The sequence below is a fragment of the Eptatretus burgeri genome, chromosome 1, assembly GCF_056783735.1.
Source record: "Eptatretus burgeri isolate ZD-2024b chromosome 1, Ebu_testis_v1, whole genome shotgun sequence".
Classification (NCBI taxonomy): Eukaryota; Metazoa; Chordata; class Myxini; order Myxiniformes; family Myxinidae; genus Eptatretus; species Eptatretus burgeri.
In genome coordinates, this window is record NC_140961.1 from 29,494,069 (window position 1) to 29,517,455 (window position 23,387).

A 23,387-nucleotide genomic window follows, 5' to 3' on the forward strand; every position below is an offset into this window, starting at 1 on the left:
GTGTTGTGTGTGTATATCATCCTGTGTTGTGTGTGTGCCCATCATCCTGTGTTGTGTGTGCCCATCATCCTGTGTTGTGTGTGCCCATCATCCTGTGTTGTGTGTGCCCATCATCCTGTGTTGTGTGTGCCCATCATCCTGTGTTGTGTGTGCCCATCATCCTGTGGTGTGTGTGCCCATCATCCTGTGTTGTGTGTGCCCATCATCCTGTGTTGTGTGTGCCCATCATCCTGTGGTGTGTGTGCCCATCATCCTGTGGTGTGTGTGCCCATCATCCTGTGTTGTGTGTGCCCATCATCCTGTGTTGTGTGTGCCCATCATCCTGTGTTGTGTGTGCCCATCATCCTGTGTTGTGTGTACCCATCATCCTGTGTTGTGTGTGTATATCATCCTGTGTTGTGTGTGTATATCATCCTGTGTTGTGTGTGTGCCCATCATCCTGTGTTGTGTGTGTACATCATCCTGTGTTGTGTGTGTATATCATCCTGTGTTGTGTGTGTATATCATCCTGTGTTGTGTGTATATCTTCCTCTGTTGTGTGTATATCATCCTGTGTTATGTGTGTATATCATCCTGTGTTGTGTGTGCCCATCATCCTGTGTTGTGTGTGTATATCATCCTGTGTTGTGTGTGTATATCATCCTGTGTTGTGTGTGTATATCATCCTCTGTTGTGTGTATATCATCCTGTGTTATGTGTGTATATCATCCTGTGTTGTGTGTGCCCATCATCCTGTGTTGTGTGTGTATATCATCCTGTGTTGTGTGTGCCCATCATCCTGTGTTGTGTGTGTATATCATCCTCTGTTGTGTGTATATCATCCTGTGTTGTGTGTGTATATCATCCTGTGTTGTGTGTATATCATCCTGTGTTGTGTGTGTATATCATCCTGTGTTGTGTGTGTATATCATCCTGTGTTGTGTGTGTATATCATCCTGTGTTGTGTGTGTATATCATCCTGTTTTATGTGTGTATATCATCCTGTGTTGTGTGTATATCATCCTGTGTTGTGTGTATATCATCCTGTGTTGTGTGTATATCATCCTGTGTTGTGTGTGTATATCATCCTGTGTTGTGTGTGTATATCATCCTGTGTTGTGTGTGTATATCATCCTGTGTTGTGTGTGTACATCATCCTGTGTTGTGTGTGTATATCATCCTGTGTTGTGTGTGTATATCATCCTGTGTTGTGTGTATATCTTCCTCTGTTGTGTGTATATCATCCTGTGTTATGTGTGTATATCATCCTGTGTTGTGTGTGCCCATCATCCTGTGTTGTGTGTGTATATCATCCTGTGTTGTGTGTGTATATCATCCTCTGTTGTGTGTATATCATCCTGTGTTATGTGTGTATATCATCCTGTGTTGTGTGTGCCCATCATCCTGTGTTGTGTGTGTATATCATCCTGTGTTGTGTGTGCCCATCATCCTGTGTTGTGTGTGTATATCATCCTCTGTTGTGTGTATATCATCCTGTGTTGTGTGTGTATATCATCCTGTGTTGTGTGTATATCATCCTGTGTTGTGTGTGTATATCATCCTGTGTTGTGTGTGTATATCATCCTGTGTTGTGTGTGTATATCATCCTGTGTTGTGTGTGTATATCATCCTGTTTTATGTGTGTATATCATCCTGTGTTGTGTGTATATCATCCTGTGTTGTGTGTATATCATCCTGTGTTGTGTGTGTATATCATCCTGTGTTGTGTGTGTATATCATCCTGTGTTGTGTGTATATCATCCTGTGTTGTGTGTGCCCATCATCCTGTGTTGTGTGTGCCCATCATCCTGTGTTGTGTGTGCCCATCATCCTGTGTTGTGTGTGCCCATCATCCTGTGTTGTTTGTGCCCATCATCCTGTGTTGTGTGTGCCCATCATCCTGTGTTGTGTGTATATCATCCTGTGTTGTGTGTGCCCATCATCCTGTGTTGTGTGTGTATATCATCCTGTGTTGTGTGTATATCATCCTGTGTTGTGTGTGTATATCATCCTGTGTTGTGTGTGTATATCATCCTGTGTTGTGTGTGTATATCATCCTGTGTTGTGTGTGTATATCATCCTGTGTTGTGTGTGTATATCATCCTGTTTTATGTGTGTATATCATCCTGTGTTGTGTGTGTATATCATCCTGTGTTGTGTGTATATCATCCTGTGTTGTGTGTGTATATCATCCTGTGTTGTGTGTGTATATCATCCTGTGTTGTGTGTGTATATCATCCTGTGTTGTGTGTGTATATCATCCTGTGTTGTGTGTGTATATCATCCTGTGTTGTGTGTATATCATCCTGTGTTGTGTGCCCATCATCCTGTGTTGTGTGTGCCCATCATCCTGTGTTGTGTGTGCCCATCATCCTGTGTTGTGTGTGCCCATCATCCTGTGTTGTGTGTGCCCATCATCCTGTGTTGTGTGTATATCATCCTGTGTTGTGTGTGCCCATCATCCTGTGTTGTGTGTATATCATCCTGTGTTGTGTGTGTATATCATCCTGTGTTGTGTGTATATCATCCTGTGTTGTGTGTGCCCATCATCCTGTGTTGTGTGTGCCCATCATCCTGTGTTTTGTGTGCCCATCATCCTGTGTTGTGTGTGCCCATCATCCTGTGTTGTGTGTGCCCATCATCCTGTGGTGTGTGTGCCCATCATCCTGTGTTGTGTGTGCCCATCATCCTGTGTTGTGTGTGCCCATCATCCTGTGTTGTGTGTGTATATCATCCTGTGTTGTGTGTGTATATCATCCTGTGTTGTGTGTATATCTTCCTCTGTTGTGTGTATATCATCCTGTGTTATGTGTGCATATCATCCTGTGTTATGTGTGTATATCATCCTGTGTTGTGTGTGTATATCATCCTGTGTTGTGTGTGTATATCATCCTGTGTTGTGTGTGTATATCATCCTGTGTTGTGTGTATATCTTCCTCTGTTGTGTGTATATCATCCTGTGTTGTGTGTATATCATCCTGTGTTGTGTGTGCCCATCATCCTGTGTTGTGTGTGTATATCATCCTGTGTTGTGTGTATATCTTCCTCTGTTGTGTGTATATCATCCTGTGTTGTGTGTGTATATCATCCTGTGTTGTGTGTGTATATCATCCTGTGTTGTGTGTGTATATCATCCTGTGTTGTGTGTGTATATCATCCTGTGTTGTGTGTGTATATCATCCTGTGTTGTGTGTGTATATCATCCTGTGTTGTGTGTATATCATCCTGTGTTGTGTGTATATCATCCTGTGTTGTGTGTGTATATCATCCTGTGTTGTGTGTGTATATCATCCTGTTTTATGTGTGTATATCATCCTGTGTTGTGTGTGTATATCATCCTGTGTTGTGTGTGTATATCATCCTGTGTTGTGTGTGTATATCATCCTGTGTTGTGTGTGTATATCATCCTGTGTTGTGTGTGTATATCATCCTGTTTTATGTGTGTATATCATCCTGTGTTGTGTGTATATCATCCTGTGTTGTGTGTGTATATCATCCTGTTTTATGTGTGTATATCATCCTGTGTTGTGTGTATATCATCCTGTGTTGTGTGTGTATATCATCCTGTTTTATGTGTGTATATCATCCTGTGTTGTGTGTGTATATCATCCTGTGTTGTGTGTGTATATCATCCTGTGTTGTGTGTGTATATCATCCTGTGTTGTGTGTGTATATCATCCTGTGTTGTGTGTATATCATCCTGTGTTGTGTGTATATCATCCTGTGTTGTGTGTATATCATCCTGTTTTATGTGTGTATATCATGCTGTGTTGTGTGTGTATATCATCCTGTGTTGTGTGTGTATATCATCCTGTGTTGTGTGTGTATATCATCCTGTGTTGTGTGTGTATATCATCCTGTGTTGTGTGTGCCCATCATCCTGTGTTGTGTGTGTATATCATCCTGTGCTGTGTGTGTATATCATCCTGTGCTGTGTGTGTATATCATCCTGTGTTGTGTGTGCCCATCATCCTGTGTTGTGTGTGTATATCATCCTGTGTTGTGTGTGTATATCATCCTGTGTTGTGTGTGTATATCATCCTGTGTTGTGTGTGTATATCATCCTGTTTTATGTGTGTATATCATCCTGTGTTGTGTGTGTATATCATCCTGTGTTGTGTGTGTATATCATCCTGTGTTGTGTGTGTATATCATCCTGTGTTGTGTGTGTATATTATCCTGTGTTGTGTGTATATCATCCTGTGTTGTGTGTATATCATCCTGTGTTGTGTGTGTATATCATCCTGTGTTGTGTGTATATCATCCTGTGTTGTGTGTGTATATCATCCTGTGTTGTGTGTGTATATCATTCTGTGTTGTGTGTGTATATCATCCTGTGTTGTGTGTGTATATCATCCTGTTTTATGTGTGTATATCATCCTGTGTTGTGTGTGTATATCATCCTGTGTTGTGTGTGTATATCATCCTGTGTTGTGTGTGTATATCATCCTGTGTTGTGTGTGTATATTATCCTGTGTTGTGTGTGTATATCATCCTGTGTTGTGTGTATATCATCCTGTGTTGTGTGTATATCATCCTGTGTTGTGTGTGTATATCATCCTGTGTTGTGTGTGTATATCATCCTGTGTTGTGTGTGTATATCATCCTGTGTTGTGTGTATATCATCCTGTGTTGTGTGTGTATATCATCCTGTGTTGTGTGTGTATATCATCCTGTGTTGTGTGTGTATATCATCCTGTGTTGTGTGTGTATATCATCCTGTGTTGTGTGTGTATATCATCCTGTTTTATGTGTGTATATCATCCTGTGTTGTGTGTATATCATCCTGTGTTGTGTGTGTATATCATCCTGTGTTGTGTGTGTATATCATCCTGTGTTGTGTGTGTATATCATCCTGTGTTGTGTGTGTATATCATCCTGTGTTGTGTGTATATCATCCTGTGTTGTGTGTGCCCATCATCCTGTGTTGTGTGTGCCCATCATCCTGTGTTGTGTGTGCCCATCATCCTGTGTTGTGTGTGCCCATCATCCTGTGTTGTGTGTGCCCATCATCCTGTGTTGTGTGTATATCATCCTGTGTTGTGTGTGCCCATCATCCTGTGTTGTGTGTGTATATCATCCTGTGTTGTGTGTATATCATCCTGTGTTGTGTGTGTATATCATCCTGTTTTATGTGTGTATATCATCCTGTGTTGTGTGTGTATATCATCCTGTGTTGTGTGTGTATATCATCCTGTGTTGTGTGTGTATATCATCCTGTGTTGTGTGTGTATATCATCCTGTGTTGTGTGTGTATATCATCCTGTGTTGTGTGTGTATATCATCCTGTGTTGTGTGTATATCATCCTGTGTTGTGTGTATATCATCCTGTGTTGTGTGTATATCATCCTGTGTTGTGTGTATATCATCCTGTTTTATGTGTGTATATCATCCTGTGTTGTGTGTGTATATCATCCTGTGTTGTGTGTGTATATCATCCTGTGTTGTGTGTGTATATCATCCTGTGTTGTGTGTGTATATCATCCTGTGTTGTGTGTGCCCATCATCCTGTGTTGTGTGTGTATATCATCCTGTGTTGTGTGTGTATATCATCCTGTGCTGTGTGTGTATATCATCCTGTGCTGTGTGTGTATATCATCCTGTGTTGTGTGTGTATATCATTCTGTGTTGTGTGTGTATATCATCCTGTGTTGTGTGTGTATATCATCCTGTTTTATGTGTGTATATCATCCTGTGTTGTGTGTGTATATCATCCTGTGTTGTGTGTATATCATCCTGTGTTGTGTGTGTATATCATCCTGTGTTGTGTGTGTATATCATCCTGTGTTGTGTGTGTATATCATCCTGTGTTGTGTGTGTATATCATTCTGTGTTGTGTGTGTATATCATCCTGTGTTGTGTGTGTATATCATCCTGTTTTATGTGTGTATATCATCCTGTGTTGTGTGTGTATATCATCCTGTGTTGTGTGTGTATATCATCCTGTGTTGTGTGTGTATATCATCCTGTGTTGTGTGTGTATATTATCCTGTGTTGTGTGTGTATATCATCCTGTGTTGTGTGTATATCATCCTGTGTTGTGTGTATATCATCCTGTGTTGTGTGTGTATATCATCCTGTGTTGTGTGTATATCATCCTGTGTTGTGTGTGTATATCATCCTGTGTTGTGTGTATATCATCCTGTGTTGTGTGTGTATATCATCCTGTGTTGTGTGTGTATATCATCCTGTGTTGTGTGTGTATATCATCCTGTGTTGTGTGTGTATATCATCCTGTGTTGTGTGTGTATATCATCCTGTTTTATGTGTGTATATCATCCTGTGTTGTGTGTATATCATCCTGTGTTGTGTGTGTATATCATCCTGTGTTGTGTGTGTATATCATCCTGTGTTGTGTGTGTATATCATCCTGTGTTGTGTGTGTATATCATCCTGTGTTGTGTGTATATCATCCTGTGTTGTGTGTGCCCATCATCCTGTGTTGTGTGTGCCCATCATCCTGTGTTGTGTGTGCCCATCATCCTGTGTTGTGTGTGCCCATCATCCTGTGTTGTGTGTGCCCATCATCCTGTGTTGTGTGTGCCCATCATCCTGTGTTGTGTGTATATCATCCTGTGTTGTGTGTGCCCATCATCCTGTGTTGTGTGTGTATATCATCCTGTGTTGTGTGTGTATATCATCCTGTGTTGTGTGTGTATATCATCCTGTGTTGTGTGTGTATATCATCCTGTGTTGTGTGTGTATATCATCCTGTGTTGTGTGTGTATATCATCCTGTGTTGTGTGTATATCATCCTGTGTTGTGTGTGTATATCATCCTGTGTTGTGTGTATATCATCCTGTGTTGTGTGTGTATATCATCCTGTGTTGTGTGTATATCATCCTGTGTTGTGTGTGTATATCATCCTGTGTTGTGTGTGTATATCATCCTGTGTTGTGTGTGTATATCATCCTGTGTTGTGTGTGTATATCATCCTGTGTTGTGTGTGTATATCATCCTGTGTTGTGTGTGTATATCATCCTGTGTTGTGTGTGTATATCATCCTGTGTTGTGTGTGTATATCATCCTGTGTTGTGTGTGTATATCATCCTGTGTTGTGTGTGTATATCATCCTGTGTTGTGTGTGTATATCATCCTGTGTTGTGTGTGTATATCATCCTGTGTTGTGTGTGTATATCATCCTGTGTTGTGTGTGTATATCATCCTGTGTTGTGTGTGTATATCATCCTGTGTTGTGTGTGTATATCATCCTGTGTTGTGTGTGTATATCATCCTGTGTTGTGTGTGTATATCATCCTGTGTTGTGTGTGTATATCATCCTGTGTTGTGTGTGTATATCATCCTGTGTTGTGTGTGTATATCATCCTGTGTTGTGTGTGTATATCATCCTGTGTTGTGTGTGTATATCATCCTGTGTTGTGTGTGTATATCATCCTGTGTTGTGTGTGTATATCATCCTGTGTTGTGTGTGTATATCATCCTGTGTTGTGTGTGTATATCATCCTGTGTTGTGTGTGTATATCATCCTGTGTTGTGTGTGTATATCATCCTGTGTTGTGTGTGTATATCATCCTGTGTTGTGTGTGTATATCATCCTGTGTTGTGTGTGTATATCATCCTGTGTTGTGTGTGTATATCATCCTGTGTTGTGTGTGTATATCATCCTGTGTTGTGTGTGTATATCATCCTGTGTTGTGTGTGTATATCATCCTGTGTTGTGTGTGTATATCATCCTGTGTTGTGTGTGTATATCATCCTGTGTTGTGTGTGTATATCATCCTGTGTTGTGTGTGTATATCATCCTGTGTTGTGTGTGTATATCATCCTGTGTTGTGTGTGTATATCATCCTGTGTTGTGTGTGTATATCATCCTGTGTTGTGTGTGTATATCATCCTGTGTTGTGTGTGTATATCATCCTGTGTTGTGTGTGTATATCATCCTGTGTTGTGTGTGTATATCATCCTGTGTTGTGTGTGTATATCATCCTGTGTTGTGTGTGTATATCATCCTGTGTTGTGGGTGTATATCATCCTGTGTTGTGTGTGTATATCATCCTGTGTTGTGTGTGTATATCATCCTGTGTTGTGTGTGTATATCATCCTGTGTTGTGTGTGTATATCATCCTGTGTTGTGTGTGTATATCATCCTGTGTTGTGTGTGTATATCATCCTGTGTTGTGTGTGTATACCATCCTGTGTTGTGTGTGTATATCATCCTGTGTTGTGTGTGTATCTCATCCTGTGTTGAGTGTGTATATCATCCTGTGTTGTGTGTGTATATCATCCTGTGTTGTGTGTGTATATCATCCTGTGTTGTGTGTGTATATCATCCTGTGTTGTGTGTGTATATCATCCTGTGTTGTGTGTGTATATCATCCTGTGTTGTGTGTGTATATCATCCTGTGTTGTGTGTGTATATCATCCTGTGTTGTGTGTGTATATCATCCTGTGTTGTGTGTATATCATCCTGTGTTGTGTGTGTATATCATCCTGTGTTGTGTGTGTATATCATCCTGTGTTGTGTGTGTATATCATCCTGTTTTATGTGTGTATATCATCCTGTGTTGTGTGTGTATATCATCCTGTGTTGTGTGTGTATATCATCCTGTGTTGTGTGTGTATATCATCCTGTGTTGTGTGTGTATATCATCCTGTGTTGTGTGTGTATATCATCCTGTGTTGTGTGTGTATATCATCCTGTGTTGTGTGTGTATATCATCCTGTGTTGTGTGTATATCATCCTGTGTTGTGTGTGTATATCATCCTGTGTTGTGTGTGTATATCATCCTGTGTTGTGTGTGTATATCATCCTGTGTTGTGTGTGTATATCATCCTGTGTTGTGTGTGTATATCATCCTGTGTTGTGTGTGTATATCATCCTGTGTTGTGTGTGTATATCATCCTGTGTTGTGTGTGTATATCATCCTGTGTTGTGTGTATATCATCCTGTGTTGTGTGTGTATATCATCCTGTGTTGTGTGTGTATATCATCCTGTGTTGTGTGTGTATATCATCCTGTGTTGTGTGTGTATATCATCCTGTGTTGTGTGTGTATATCATCCTGTGTTGTGTGTGTATATCATCCTGTGTTGTGTGTGTATATCATCCTGTGTTGTGTGTATATCATCCTGTGTTGTGTGTGTATATCATCCTGTGTTGTGTGTGTATATCATCCTGTGTTGTGTGTGTATATCATCCTGTGTTGTGTGTGTATATCATCCTGTGTTGTGTGTGTATATCATCCTGTGTTGTGTGTGTATATCATCCTGTGTTGTGTGTGTATATCATCCTGTGTTGTGTGTGTATATCATCCTGTGTTGTGTGTGTATATCATCCTGTGTTGTGTGTGTATATCATCCTGTGTTGTGTGTGTATATCATCCTGTGTTGTGTGTGTATATCATCCTGTGTTGTGTGTGTATATCATCCTGTGTTGTGTGTGTATATCATCCTGTGCTGTGTGTGTATATCATCCTGTGTTGTGTGTGTATATCATCCTGTGTTGTGTGTGTATATCATCCTGAGTTGTGTGTGTATATCATGCTGTGCTGTGTGTGTATATCATCCTGTGTTGTGTGTATATCATCCTGTGTTGTGTGTGTATATCATCCTGTGTTGTGTGTATATCATCCTGTGTTGTGTGTGTATATCATCCTGTGTTGTGTGTATATCATCCTGTGTTGTGTGTGTATATCATCCTGTGTTGTGTGTGTATATCATCCTGTGTTGTGTGTATATCATCCTGTGTTGTGTGTATATCATCCTGTGTTGTGTGTATATCATCCTGTGTTGTGTGTGTATATCATCCTGTGTTGTGTGTGTATATCATCCTGTGTTGTGTGTGTATATCATCCTGTGTTGTGTGTGTATATCATCCTGTGTTGTGTGTGTATATCATCCTGTGTTGTGTGTGTATATCATCCTGTGTTGTGTGTGTATATCATCCTGTGTTGTGTGTATATCATCATCCTGTGTTGTGTGTGCCCATCATCCTGTGTTGTGTGTGCCCATCATCCTGTGTTGTGTGTATATCATCCTGTGTTGTGTGTGCCCATCATCCTGTGTTGTGTGTGCCCATCATCCTGTGTTGTGTGTGCCCATCATCCTGTGTTGTGTGTGCCCATCATCCTGTGTTGTGTGTGCCCATCATCCTGTGTTGTGTGTGTATATCATCCTGTGTTGTGTGTATATCATCCTGTGTTGTGTGTGCCCATCATCCTGTGTTGTGTGTGCCCATCATCCTGTGTTGTGTGTGCCCATCATCCTGTGTTGTGTGTGCCCATCATCCTGTGGTGTGTGTGCCCATCATCCTGTGTTGTGTGTGCCCATCATCCTGTGTTGTGTGTGCCCATCATCCTGTGTTGTGTGTGTATATCATCCTGTGTTGTGTGTGTATATCATCCTGTGTTGTGTGTATATCTTCCTCTGTTGTGTGTATATCATCCTGTGTTGTGTGTATATCACCCTGTGTTGTGTGTGTATATCATCCTGTGTTGTGTGTATATCTTCCTCTGTTGTGTGTATATCATCCTGTGTTGTGTGTGTATATCATCCTGTGTTGTGTGTGTATATCATCCTGTGTTGTGTGTATATCTTCCTCTGTTGTGTGTATATCATCCTGTGTTATGTGTACATATCATCCTGTGTTGTGTGTATATCTTCCTCTGTTGTGTGTATATCATCCTGTGTTGTGTGTATATCACCCTGTGTTGTGTGTGCCCATCATCCTGTGTTGTGTGTGTATATCATCCTGTGTTGTGTGTATATCTTCCTCTGTTGTGTGTATATCATCCTGTGTTGTGTGTGTATATCATCCTGTGTTGTGTGTGTATATCATCCTGTGTTGTGTGTGTATATCATCCTGTGTTGTGTGTGTATATCATCCTGTGTTGTGTGTGTATATCATCCTGTGTTGTGTGTGTATATCATCCTGTGTTGTGTGTGTATATCATCCTGTGTTGTGTGTGTATATCATCCTGTGTTGTGTGTGTATATCATCCTGTGTTGTGTGTGTATATCATCCTGTGTTGTGTGTGTATATCATCCTGTGTTGTGTGTGTATATCATCCTGTGTTGTGTGTGTATATCATCCTGTGTTGTGTGTGTATATCATCCTGTTTTATGTGTGTATATCATCCTGTGTTGTGTGTATATTATCCTGTGTTGTGTGTGTATATCATCCTGTTTTATGTGTGTATATCATCCTGTGTTGTGTGTATATCATCCTGTGTTGTGTGTATATCATCCTGTGTTGTGTGTATATCTTCCTCTGTTGTGTGTGTATATCATCCTCTGTTGTGTGTGTATATCATCCTGTGTTGTGTGTGTATATCATCCTGTGTTGTGTGTGTATATCATCCTGTGTTGTGTGTATATCATCCTGTGTTGTGTGTGTATATCATCCTGTGTTGTGTGTGTATATCATCCTGTGTTGTGTGTGTATATCATCCTGTGTTGTGTGTGTATATCATCCTGTGTTGTGTGTGTATATCATCCTGTGTTGTGTGTGTATATCATCCTGTGTTGTGTGTGTATATCATCCTGTGTTGTGTGTGTATATCATCCTGTGTTGTGTGTGTATATCATCCTGTGTTGTGTGTGTATATCATCCTGTGTTGTGTGTGTATATCATCCTGTGTTGTGTGTGTATATCATCCTGTGTTGTGTGTGTATATCATCCTGTGTTGTGTGTGTATATCATCCTGTGTTGTGTGTGTATATCATCCTGTGTTGTGTGTGTATATCATCCTGTGTTGTGTGTGTATATCATCCTGTGTTGTGTGTGTATATCATCCTGTTTTATGTGTGTATATCATCCTGTGTTGTGTGTATATCATCCTGTGTTGTGTGTGTATATCATCCTGTTTTATGTGTGTATATCATCCTGTGTTGTGTGTATATCATCCTGTGTTGTGTGTATATCTTCCTCTGTTGTGTGTGTATATCATCCTCTGTTGTGTGTATATCATCCTGTGTTGTGTGTATATCATCCTGTGTTGTGTGTGTATATCATCCTGTTTTATGTGTGTATATCATCCTGTGTTGTGTGTATATCATCCTGTGTTGTGTGTATATCTTCCTGTGTTGTGTGTATATCATCCTGTGTTGTGTGTGTATATCATCCTGTGTTGTGTGTGTATATCATCCTGTTTTATGTGTGTATATCATCCTGTTTTATGTGTGTATATCATCCTGTGTTGTGTGTGTATATCATCCTGTGTTGTGTGTGTATATCATCCTGTGTTGTGTGTGTATATCATCCTGTGTTGTGTGTGTATATCATCCTGTGTTGTGTGTGTATATCATCCTGTGTTGTGTGTATATCATCCTGTGTTGTGTGTATATCATCCTGTGTTGTGTGTATATCATCCTGTTTTATGTGTGTATATCATCCTGTGTTGTGTGTGTATATCATCCTGTGTTGTGTGTGTATATCATCCTGTGTTGTGTGTGTATATCATCCTGTGTTGTGTGTGTATATCATCCTGTGTTGTGTGTGTATATCATCCTGTGTTGTGTGTGTATATCATCCTGTGTTGTGTGTGTATATCATCCTGTGTTGTGTGTGTATATCATCCTGTGTTGTGTGTGTATATCATCCTGTGTTGTGTGTGTATATCATCCTGTGTTGTGTGTGTATATCATCCTGTGTTGTGTGTGTATATCATCCTGTGTTGTGTGTGTATATCATCCTGTGTTGTGTGTGTATATCATCCTGTGTTGTGTGTGTATATCATCCTGTGTTGTGTGTGTATATCATCCTGTGTTGTGTGTATATCATCCTGTGTTGTGTGTATATCATCCTGTGTTGTGTGTGTATATCATCCTGTGTTGTGTGTGTATATCATCCTGTGTTGTGTGTATATCATCCTGTGTTGTGTGTGTATATCATCCTGTGTTGTGTGTGTATATCATCCTGTGTTGTGTGTGTATATCATCCTGTGTTGTGTGTGTATATCATCCTGTGTTGTGTGTGTATATCATCCTGTGTTGTGTGTATATCATCCTGTGTTGTGTGTATATCATCCTGTGTTGTGTGTGTATATCATCCTGTGTTGTGTGTATATCATCCTGTGTTGTGTGTGTATATCATCCTGTGTTGTGTGTGTATATCATCCTGTGTTGTGTGTGTATATCATCCTGTGTTGTGTGTGTATATCATCCTGTTTTATGTGTGTATATCATCCTGTGTTGTGTGTGTATATCATCCTGTGTTGTGTGTATATCATCCTGTGTTGTGTGTGTATATCATCCTGTTTTATGTGTGTATATCATCCTGTGTTGTGTGTGTATATCATCCTGTGTTGTGTGTGTATATCATCCTGTGTTGTGTGTATATCATCCTGTGTTGTGTGTGTATATCATCCTGTGTTGTGTGTGTATATCATTCTGTGTTGTGTGTGTATATCATCCTGTGTTGTGTGTGTATATCATCCTGTGTTGTGTGTGTATATCATCCTGTGTTGTGTGTGTATATCATCCTGTGTTGTGTGTGTATATCTTCCTGTGTTGTGTGTGTATATCATCCTGTGTTGTGTGTGTATATCATCCTGTGTTGTGTGTGTATATCATCCTGTTTTATGTGTGTATATCATCCTGTTTTATGTGTGTATATCATCCTGTGTTGTGTGTGTATATCATCCTGTTTTATGTGTGTATATCATCCTGTTTTATGTGTGTATATCATCCTGTGTTGTGTGTGTATATCATCCTGTTTTATGTGTGTATATCATCCTGTGTTGTGTGTGTATATCATCCTGTGTTGTGTGTATATCATCCTGTGTTGTGTGTGTATATCATCCTGTGTTGTGTGTGTATATCATCCTGTGTTGTGTGTGTATATCATCCTGTGTTGTGTGTGTATATCATCCTGTGTTGTGTGTATATCATCCTGTGTTGTGTGTATATCATCCTGTTTTATGTGTGTATATCATCCTGTTTTATGTGTGTATATCATCCTGTGTTGTGTGTGTATATCATCCTGTGTTGTGTGTGTATATCATCCTGTGTTGTGTGTGTATATCATCCTGTGTTGTGTGTGTATATCATCCTGTGTTGTGTGTGCCCATCATCCTGTGTTGTGTGTGTATATCATCCTGTGCTGTGTGTGTATATCATCCTGTGTTGTGTGTGCCCATCATCCTGTGTTGTGTGTGTATATCATCCTGTGTTGTGTGTGTATATCATCCTGTGTTGTGTGTGTATATCATCCTGTTTTATGTGTGTATATCATCCTGTGTTGTGTGTGTATATCATCCTGTGTTGTGTGTGTATATCATCCTGTGTTGTGTGTGTATATCATCCTGTGTTGTGTGTGTATATTATCCTGTGTTGTGTGTATATCATCCTGTGTTGTGTGTATATCATCCTGTGTTGTGTGTGTATATCATCCTGTGTTGTGTGTATATCATCCTGTGTTGTGTGTGTATATCATCCTGTGTTGTGTGTGTATATCATCCTGTGTTGTGTGTGTATATCATCCTGTGTTGTGTGTGTATATCATCCTGTTTTATGTGTGTATATCATCCTGTGTTGTGTGTGTATATCATCCTGTGTTGTGTGTGTATATCATCCTGTGTTGTGTGTGTATATCATCCTGTGTTGTGTGTGCCCATCATCCTGTGTTGTGTGTGTATATCATCCTGTGTTGTGTGTGTATATTATCCTGTGTTGTGTGTGTATATCATCCTGTGTTGTGTGTATATCATCCTGTGTTGTGTGTATATCATCCTGTGTTGTGTGTGTATATCATCCTGTGTTGTGTGTATATCATCCTGTGTTGTGTGTATATCATCCTGTGTTGTGTGTATATCTTCCTCTGTTGTGTGTATATCATCCTGTGTTGTGTGTGTATATCATCCTGTGTTGTGTGTATATCATCCTGTGTTGTGTGTATATCTTCCTCTGTTGTGTGCCCATCATCCTGTGTTGTGTGTGTATATCATCCTGTGTTGTGTGTATATCATCCTGTGTTGTGTGTATATCTTCCTCTGTTGTGTGTATATCATCCTGTGTTGTGTGTGTATATCATCCTGTGTTGTGTGTATATCATCCTGTGTTGTGTGTGTATATCATCCTGTGTTGTGTGTGTATATCATCCTGTGTTGTGTGTGTATATCATCCTGTGTTGTGTGTGTATATCATCCTGTGTTGTGTGTGCCCATCATCCTGTGTTGTGTGTGTATATCATCCTGTGTTGTGTGTGTATATCGTCTTGAAGCCTTTGCTCACCCCGAAGAAAGATACCCTCGGTTTTATTAATCCCCTGTGTTCCTGTGTAAATGCAGTGGAAACATAAAAACAACTCATTAATAATCCTGCCATCTCACTCTCATATCCACCAAATCACGAGATGTACACACTCACCTCTCAGCCATCTAGCCTGGGTTTGAATCCCAAGCCAGCTATAAAGTGTTATCCCAGTGTTCCCCAGGTAGGGCGATCCGTGTGTGTGTGTGTGTGTGTGTGTGTGTGTGTGTGTGTGTGTGTGTGTGTGTGTGTGTGTGTGTGCGTGCGTGCGTGTGCGCGTGCCATCCTTCAGATGGACGTTTAACGGGAATCCCATCTGCCAGCATTTGCTGATGGATGTTAAAGATCCCATGGTGTCCTTCGCGAAGATTAGGTGAGTTATCTCCGACATGCTGAACAAATTTTCAAATTCCTGCCCAATCGAGCAGAGGGCACTGCATTAGCGGCACGGCCGCTTCCTTAGACAATGATGCCACCATGCACCCTTGTGGGTCATTCCGTGCCAACTCACCTAAATTTCAAAAACCTCCCCAGGTCACCTCCTCAGATTTTGCTGGAAAAATTCTTAAATGTAGATCTATATGGCTCTACCCATCTTGCAAAAGATCAGCTTTCAATTCCTCATCGTTTAAAAAAGATGTCAAAAGACCTTTGAAATTTGGCCCTAAAAATGCCAAATGTGAAAAACGCATTTTTTTTCAACTTCAGGGGCTTATAATTTTATAATGGACTCCTCTAGAAAGTTAATATTGCAAATATTTACTAATTGGCATCCAAATTTTTCAATTATGGCATCAGATAGCTTCTGGGATGCATATTTCTCACTCTATAGGAAACTAAAAATTGCTTTTGGGCCAAAACGAGCTAAAATAAGATGAAACTATAGGAGCCCTCCTGAAAATATAGAACAACTTAGAATTTTTTCCTCATAACACAGTGATTATTGGGTCATTATCTATCCATAGCATAGACTCCTAGAGAGAAGGACTGGAACATCACGATCTCGGGGTTTGTAACTTGAGTCTGAAGGATTAACTTGAGTCCGGGGCTAAAATGACTTCTAGAAGGGCTGGAGACACGATCTCGGGATCCATATAGGGGTTTTTGAGGACGGCGAGTTCAATAGTGTCATTTTCAACACCACCTGAGGTCATCTTCAAGGTCAAAAAGTCATATTTCAAGCTCAAATTACTGAATTTTGGTATTTTTGCCCGTTTTTGTGTCTAACTCATCGATGAAAACTTTTGTAAAGTCTATGACAAAACATGACATTGTGCCCCACAGGCGTTGTTGGTTTGAATTTATATTCTTGAATAAAGTTGAGAAAGATGGCATTGAGGTGCCCAAACGACTTTTTCCTTTGCAGAAGAACAGCCTGCTCTCAAAATGGTCCCAGATTAGATCCATAACTGACCAGGTAAACATCTATGAATGCACAAGCAAGGAAATTCTTCAGCTTGTAATAAGCCAGCTCTGTTGGATGACTGAGGCACACGAGCTTCCTCATTTCACCTTCCTTCTGTCGCAGCTGCATCTTATGTTCAAACCTCTTGATCGTCGCCGATTTCATACTTATACTATGGTTTTCGCAATGCAGCTTCACAACATATCACCCAGTGCATACAAAATGATTCGTTGATCCGGCTTAATCATTCTTCCATCAACAAAAAAGGTAAATTCCATCAACAAAAAAGGTAAAACAGATGCTTGCTAGTAGTCAGCAAGACTCCAACCTCAAAACCTTGTTCGACCAGCTTAAACCACAGCAGCGTTTGGTCAATTTAATGTTTGACGAGGTGAAGCTGGTCGAGACATTGTGATTTTCTGGAGGGCATGTTGTAGGATATGCTCAAAATGCAGCAGCAGGTGGTGAACACGAAATGCTTGCTTCACATGCTATGGTTGTTGAAGTTGCCTGCCATTTCGGTGGTCCACGCTATATTCTACGCATTTTCCCTGCAAAAAACTAACTGCCGATCAGCTGAAGGAACTCCTTATCGAAGCTGCATCAGCTGTAGTTGGTGCTGGTGGTACTGTGATTTCTTTGATATGTGACAATTGCAATACCAACCCGCAGTGTTTATTCAAAACTTGGAGGACCAGGAAGTTGCCAAGTGCTGTCAATTCAAGAGCAATCTATTTTCTCATTGTACGACTACGTGCACATCTTCAAAAATGTTCGCAACAACTGGATTACTGTTGATGGCAAGACACTCTCATTTGTCGTAGATGGTAATGAGTACAAAGCTTACTGGAGTGATATTCAGAAGGTTTATGAGATCGACCGGGCTACTCTTATTCGCTTAACCAAGCTGACGCACACCGCTGTTTTCCCCACGCCCCTTCAACACTAGAGCGCACCATTGGTATGCCAAGTGTTCAATGACAAGACTGTCGCTGCTTTAAAGACCTTCAAGGATTCACTGGGCATCAGCGAAGGCACAATCATCCTCACCCAGATAATGAGTGAGTGGTTCAAGATGATGAACGTGAAAGACCGTTTCTCAGCTATCCATCTGTGCGACGAATCCAGACAGCCTTGGACAGCAGACTGTACAAGTTTCACTTGGCTGGAGCAGGCCTGCCAAGTTATATCCACCTGCGCATGGCAAGGAGGTGGTGGTCGTAAGCTGAAGCTAACTCAGCAAACTGCTGAAGCCTTCACTGTGTCCACACGTAATAATGTGGATGCTGCCAAATTGCTTCTGGCAGAGAAAGACTTTGACCAAGCCAGGCAAAGAAGCGGTGGAAACTTCTACATTGACATAGTTGACATTATGGCTGCAGCTAAAATTGTAAATTTGCAAACACTCATTAAGCATGACATTATGTCCGAATCTAGTTATCGTGTGATTGATTGTGACAAGAACTGCACAACTTCCATAAATCCAGATGAGCGAAGTGAACTCATTGACGAGATTACTCCTCAAGAGACTCAGGATCTCTTGGGGTCTGACGATGCCCTTAAGCATAAAGTAGTTTATTTGGCCGGACACTTTGTTCATAAATACGGCGATAGCACTAGTATGGGGGAGATCATTGATGATGAAGATGGTAACGAGGTGTCATCTGAGTTTCTAGATAATTTGAATAGAAGTGAATTGAGTGTGCCGACTATGTCAACCGTCTTTTTTGTACATAATACCTATAATTTGTACGACAAGACTAAAATGCATTGCCGATTTCATTTTGCTGAGCTGTTATCCTCTGTAGATGCACCTTTAGCTAGTAGTAATGCTGCATGTACTACTTTAGCTAACATTCCATTGAAAGCTCATGTCCTCAATGTAAGTGACAAAGAAAAAGCTTTGTGATGCCTCAGGAGGCAAGAAAAGCTCTCCAACTAGTGATAGACATAAACATAGTTGTAATAGGCATAGTGTTGTGACATGCATATAATTTTTATGTAATACGATATATGACAATAAATATCAAAGTTTGACAGCTCTACACACTTGCATCTTATTACAATCAGCCATCTCTCACCGTTTATGAGTTAGACACAAAAACAGGCAAAAAATACCAAAATTCCGTAATTTCACCTTGAAATATGACCTTTTGACCTTGAAGATGACCTCAGGTGGTGTTGAAAATGACACTATTGAACTCGCCGTCCTCAAAAACCCCTATGTGGATCCCGAGATCGTGTCTCTAGCCCTTCCAGAAGTCATTTTAGCCCCGGACTCAAGTTAATCCTTCAGACTCAAGTTACAAACCCGAGCATGCGAGGTTCCAGTCCTTCTCTATAGGAGTCTATGATCCATAGATACATTTTTGTTGGGATAATACAGTTAGGTGATGAATTATAAAAGTTTTACCATAAGCCCTTGCCTCCGAGGGCTCTAAAATGGACCAATTTTGTCCCCTGGTTTGACCATGTGGCTAGGATTTAGGATCTTAATTTTTTTTCCTAAAGATTGCCTCATATAAGATGTGTCTACTGACCGAATAATTTTATCTAACGCCCATGGCCTCATATTAAAATAAATTTTTATTTCCATGCACGTTTTTTTTTTTTATAATTATTCACTTTTTTCATATTCATGAGCTTATAAAAACTGAACACTCCAGCAAAGTGATACTGCAGATATTTATAAACTGGCATTTGAAATTTAAGGATCTGTTATCAGAATGCCTGATAAATGCATATGTTTCTATCTGTAGGAAGTTGAAAATGCCACTTTGACCAAAAATGGTGAATATGCAGGGGGCATTAACTGAGGTTATTTTTTTTTTCTTCTTCTTTGTGACATCACAAGAAATCCAACAAAATGCAATGGAGTATGACCTTGAGAATTAATAGGCTGCCGCTCAACGATTTAAATCGCTGCCACTCGACTATTTAATGGACGCTGCCGCTCGACGATTTTAATCAGAACCAAGCGAGACATCGAAGTTTCAGCATCATCGTCATGCCGAAGAAAACTTCGAAGAATGCTGCCAATAAGTCTCCTGGCCGTGGCCGTGGATGCAAGGAGGATCCATCATCACCCACACCCTCCCCATCACACTCACCTACTACGACTGACATGGACCTTCTACTACTACTACTACCACCACCTACTACTACTACTACTACTACTACTACGACTACTACTGCCATGCTCACCTACTACTACTACTGATACTACTGACATGGACATCTACTCACCATGGAGTCTGAAACACTGACGGGTTCCTCCTGTGAACCCCATTTTTATATACCAATTCCCCTAAACGCTGCCAATATGCCATTATACGGTAGCTGTAAGTTAGAAACACGTTCAGTAAGTTCTGTGGTCGTCCAGAAGACGTCAAATACGTCAACATACGTTGGAGATACGTTACACATAGGTTCAAAGCACGTTACTCATAGGTTAGAAATAAGTTTCGGATACGCTAAACATTACCTCGACGTGTTTCGACTTATGAGTAACTTACAAGTAACGTGTGTCGCCGTGTGTCAACGATCGCATAACGTGCCTACAACTTATGGCCAGCGTATGCGGAACGTGCGAGTCATACGCTAGCATACGTCGAAAATTTTTGAGCATGCTTAAAATTTGTCGACGAGCTCTGCGTACTACGACGTATGCCAGCGTGCTTCAGCATGCTCTTAACGTATACAAAACTTACCCATAACGTATTCGACGTATGCCAGCGTTTTAGACAAATTTTTCATATGTCAGCATACGCTGGCTAAATCGTCAAGGTGTGACAGGGCCTTTACAAAAGTAATCATTAGCATGTATTTATGAATAAATAACATCCTTATCACTAATGTCTAATAAGAAGCATAATTTAGCCTCATGCGCACTCCTGCAAGTTCACCTTGTTTTGTACCAAGTGGGCCAAATTGCCATATTTGGCTTCCTAAAACTAGGAGTATGTGCTTTCTCGAGAAAATTCTGCAGTAACTCTTTCCTGGATAGTTCCATTTAAGATTTATAAACTTCTTAACATGAAAAAGTGAATAATTATAAAAAACGTGCTTGTAAATAAAAATTTATTTTACTATGAAGCCATGGGCGTCAGATAAAATTATTCGGTCAGTAGACACATCTTATATGAGGCAATCCTTAGAAGAAAAAAATGAAGATCCTAAACCCCTAGCCACATGGTCAAACCAGGGGACAAAATTGGTCCATTTTAGAACCCTCGGAGGCAAGGGCTTATGTTAAAACTTTTATAATTCATCACCTAACTGTATTATCCCAGTAAAAATGTATCTATGGATAGATAATGACCCTATAATCACTGTGTTATGAGGAATAAATTCGAAGTTGTTCCATATTTTCAGGAGGGCTCCTATAGTTTCACCTTATTTTAGCTCGTTTTGGCCAAAAAGCCATTTTTAGCTTCCTATAGAGAGAAATATGCATCCCAGAAGCTATCTGATGCCATAATTGAAAAATTTGGATGCCAATTAGTAAATATTTGCAATATTAGCTTTCTAGAGGAGTCCATTATAAAATTATAAGCCCCTGAAGTTGAAAAAAAAATGCGTTTTTCACATTTGGCATTTTTAGGGCCAAATTTCAAAGGTCTCTAGAGATAGATATTTTTTAAACTATGAGGAATTGAAAGCTAATCTTTTGCATGGTGGGTAGAGCCATATAGATCTACATTTAAGAATTTTTCCAGCAAAATCTGAGGAGGTGACCTGGGGACCCTGAGGCGAGTTGGCACGGAATGACCCTTGTGCGAAATATAAACGAAGAAGATTGTCTTCAATATATCGTATGCTCTTTACAGAGCGTCGGTGCTGCTTCAACAGTTTCTTGGCATGGACTATGCTGGGTGGTTTGCCATTGTCTTCCCACCAGTCAGTCAGGAGAGGAATTTGTGATCCATTCCAGGGTAGTGGCCATAACCCATCTACTCCTGGTTCAAGACACCTCGGGATCTTTAACGTCCAACAAGGACCACTATTGCCAAACGGATCCTCCAATTTCAACATCGTTTAGATGGACAGTGCACACATTGATGGGTCACCCTAGAAGCGAAACAACAAGGTCACAGATTATAGCATGGTCGAGATTTGAAATCAGGCTAAACAGCTGAAAAGCAAGTGTGCATACCTCTGAGCTATCATGCCAACCCAAACAATAAACACTACATACAACATAAAACAGCGATTTCATTTCAATGAACTGCCCAACACGAAGATCATTTCCGCAGCCTCCATGGGAAGACCTCAGCACACACACACTAGCAAAATTGCCCATCCCCAGTGATGGGAAAAGTTTCACCTAATCTATAAATTTAAATTATTTCATGGACTTGAAAAAGGTTAATTGCATTGCACTCTTAGTTTTACTCAGTCACAAAATGGTGGTGCAACACCGGGCGGCGGAGGTTGGATTTCTCTATAAAGAGGGCAAAATATCTCTTTTAAATTGTGTATTACTCCATGAAGATCTGTATTAAATCTCACTTATTCTAGATGTTCATATCCATTTTTAAAAATCTCTGGAAGAGACTATAAAAAAGTGAAATGAAAATGCAAAATAAACAGTCAGCAGCTTTTCAAATGCAGCGCGTGAAGTGGCCGCCATAAACGGGAGACAGACAAACGCACGAACAGATGCCACGGTTCGCATTACATAATAGTTGTAAAAAGATGACCGACTTCTCACCAAAAAGGAAAGTATTAATAAACGAGTTTTTTTTTTTTTTTGAAGATAACAAATGCACCAATACAATTTAAGATGGACAAAAAAAAGGTTCAGTTTGAGATCAACTCACAGTATTTCTATGTTTGGAAGATGGTTGAGGAGAAGGGAAAGTGAAGGAGCTTTGTGAAGATAAAGTAGGATGGGTGGAAAGTTTGGGACTTATGCGTGGGCTGGTGTTCCGCCTTGGAGACCTCTGCAAGTCTCGCCTCGAGGAATTGAAAGCTGAAAACCCGAGAGAGTCTTGTCTCTCGGAGATTGGAGGAGGAGGTAGTCTCCTCTCGTCTTCTGCAACCGAACAGACAAGAGTTAGAGCCGGTCCCACGGTCTGCAGGATCTGCTGACAAGACGGTAGTTAAGCTGGCGTACGGATTACGTACATCTAATGGCTGAAGATTAAAGTAGGCATAGCTCCTATTTTATTGAAATGTATTACACCTCACTTTCCTTTTACATTCAGAAACTGGAATGACACTTGGCAGAGCGCATACCTCCGCCAGGCTGAACAGGACTCACCGACCCAACTCATCCACATTACTTTTTGAAATATCGTGCGATAAATCGTTTTGGCCCCGTCTCTCAATAGTGAAGAATCACTTTTAAAAATTTAAAAAATTCTCGTCTCCAGATCGGGATCCGGATCTTCACCAAAATCGAATTGCTTCGTCCTCGTCACACATCCAACCTGTCCACCAAGTTCCGCCTGAATCCGTCCACAACTTTTTGAGATATCCTGCTCACAGACGGACAGGGGTGAAAACACAATGTCCGTCCACCTTCGGTGGTGGAGGTAAAGAACATTTCATTTAATTGTAGGTGCAGAAGTTCATCGTGTTGCTGCACTAAGCCCTGATGATCCGTGTGCAGAAGGTAGTATGTCGATTATTTATGAGTACCATTATTGACTTCAAGGCAGTAATTCGAACTGTAGCCACATTTTTGTCTCGTCCGCATCGTCATCGTTGGCTCATACAAACTGCACTGGGATTCAATTACCAACGTGTCCTGCTGGTTGCAACACTTGTGAGGTGTAGCTGGGCTGTTG

The 23,387-nt window shown here is 40.5% G+C and overlaps 1 protein-coding gene and 1 pseudogene across 1 annotated transcript in view; one reads left to right on the top strand and one right to left on the bottom strand.

The window, feature by feature from the left end:
* Nucleotides 1–23,387, bottom strand: part of LOC147034142 (SH3 domain-binding protein 2-like) — a 54,700-nt gene that overhangs the window by 7,570 nt on the left and 23,743 nt on the right. The window contains exon 8 of the mRNA XM_085877211.1: nt 22,416–22,630. Coding sequence (XP_085733337.1) covers nt 22,416–22,630 — 215 coding nt within the window. The remainder of the gene's footprint in view (nt 1–22,415; nt 22,631–23,387) is intronic.
* On the top strand, nt 17,069–18,802 carry LOC147034143 (uncharacterized; annotated as a pseudogene).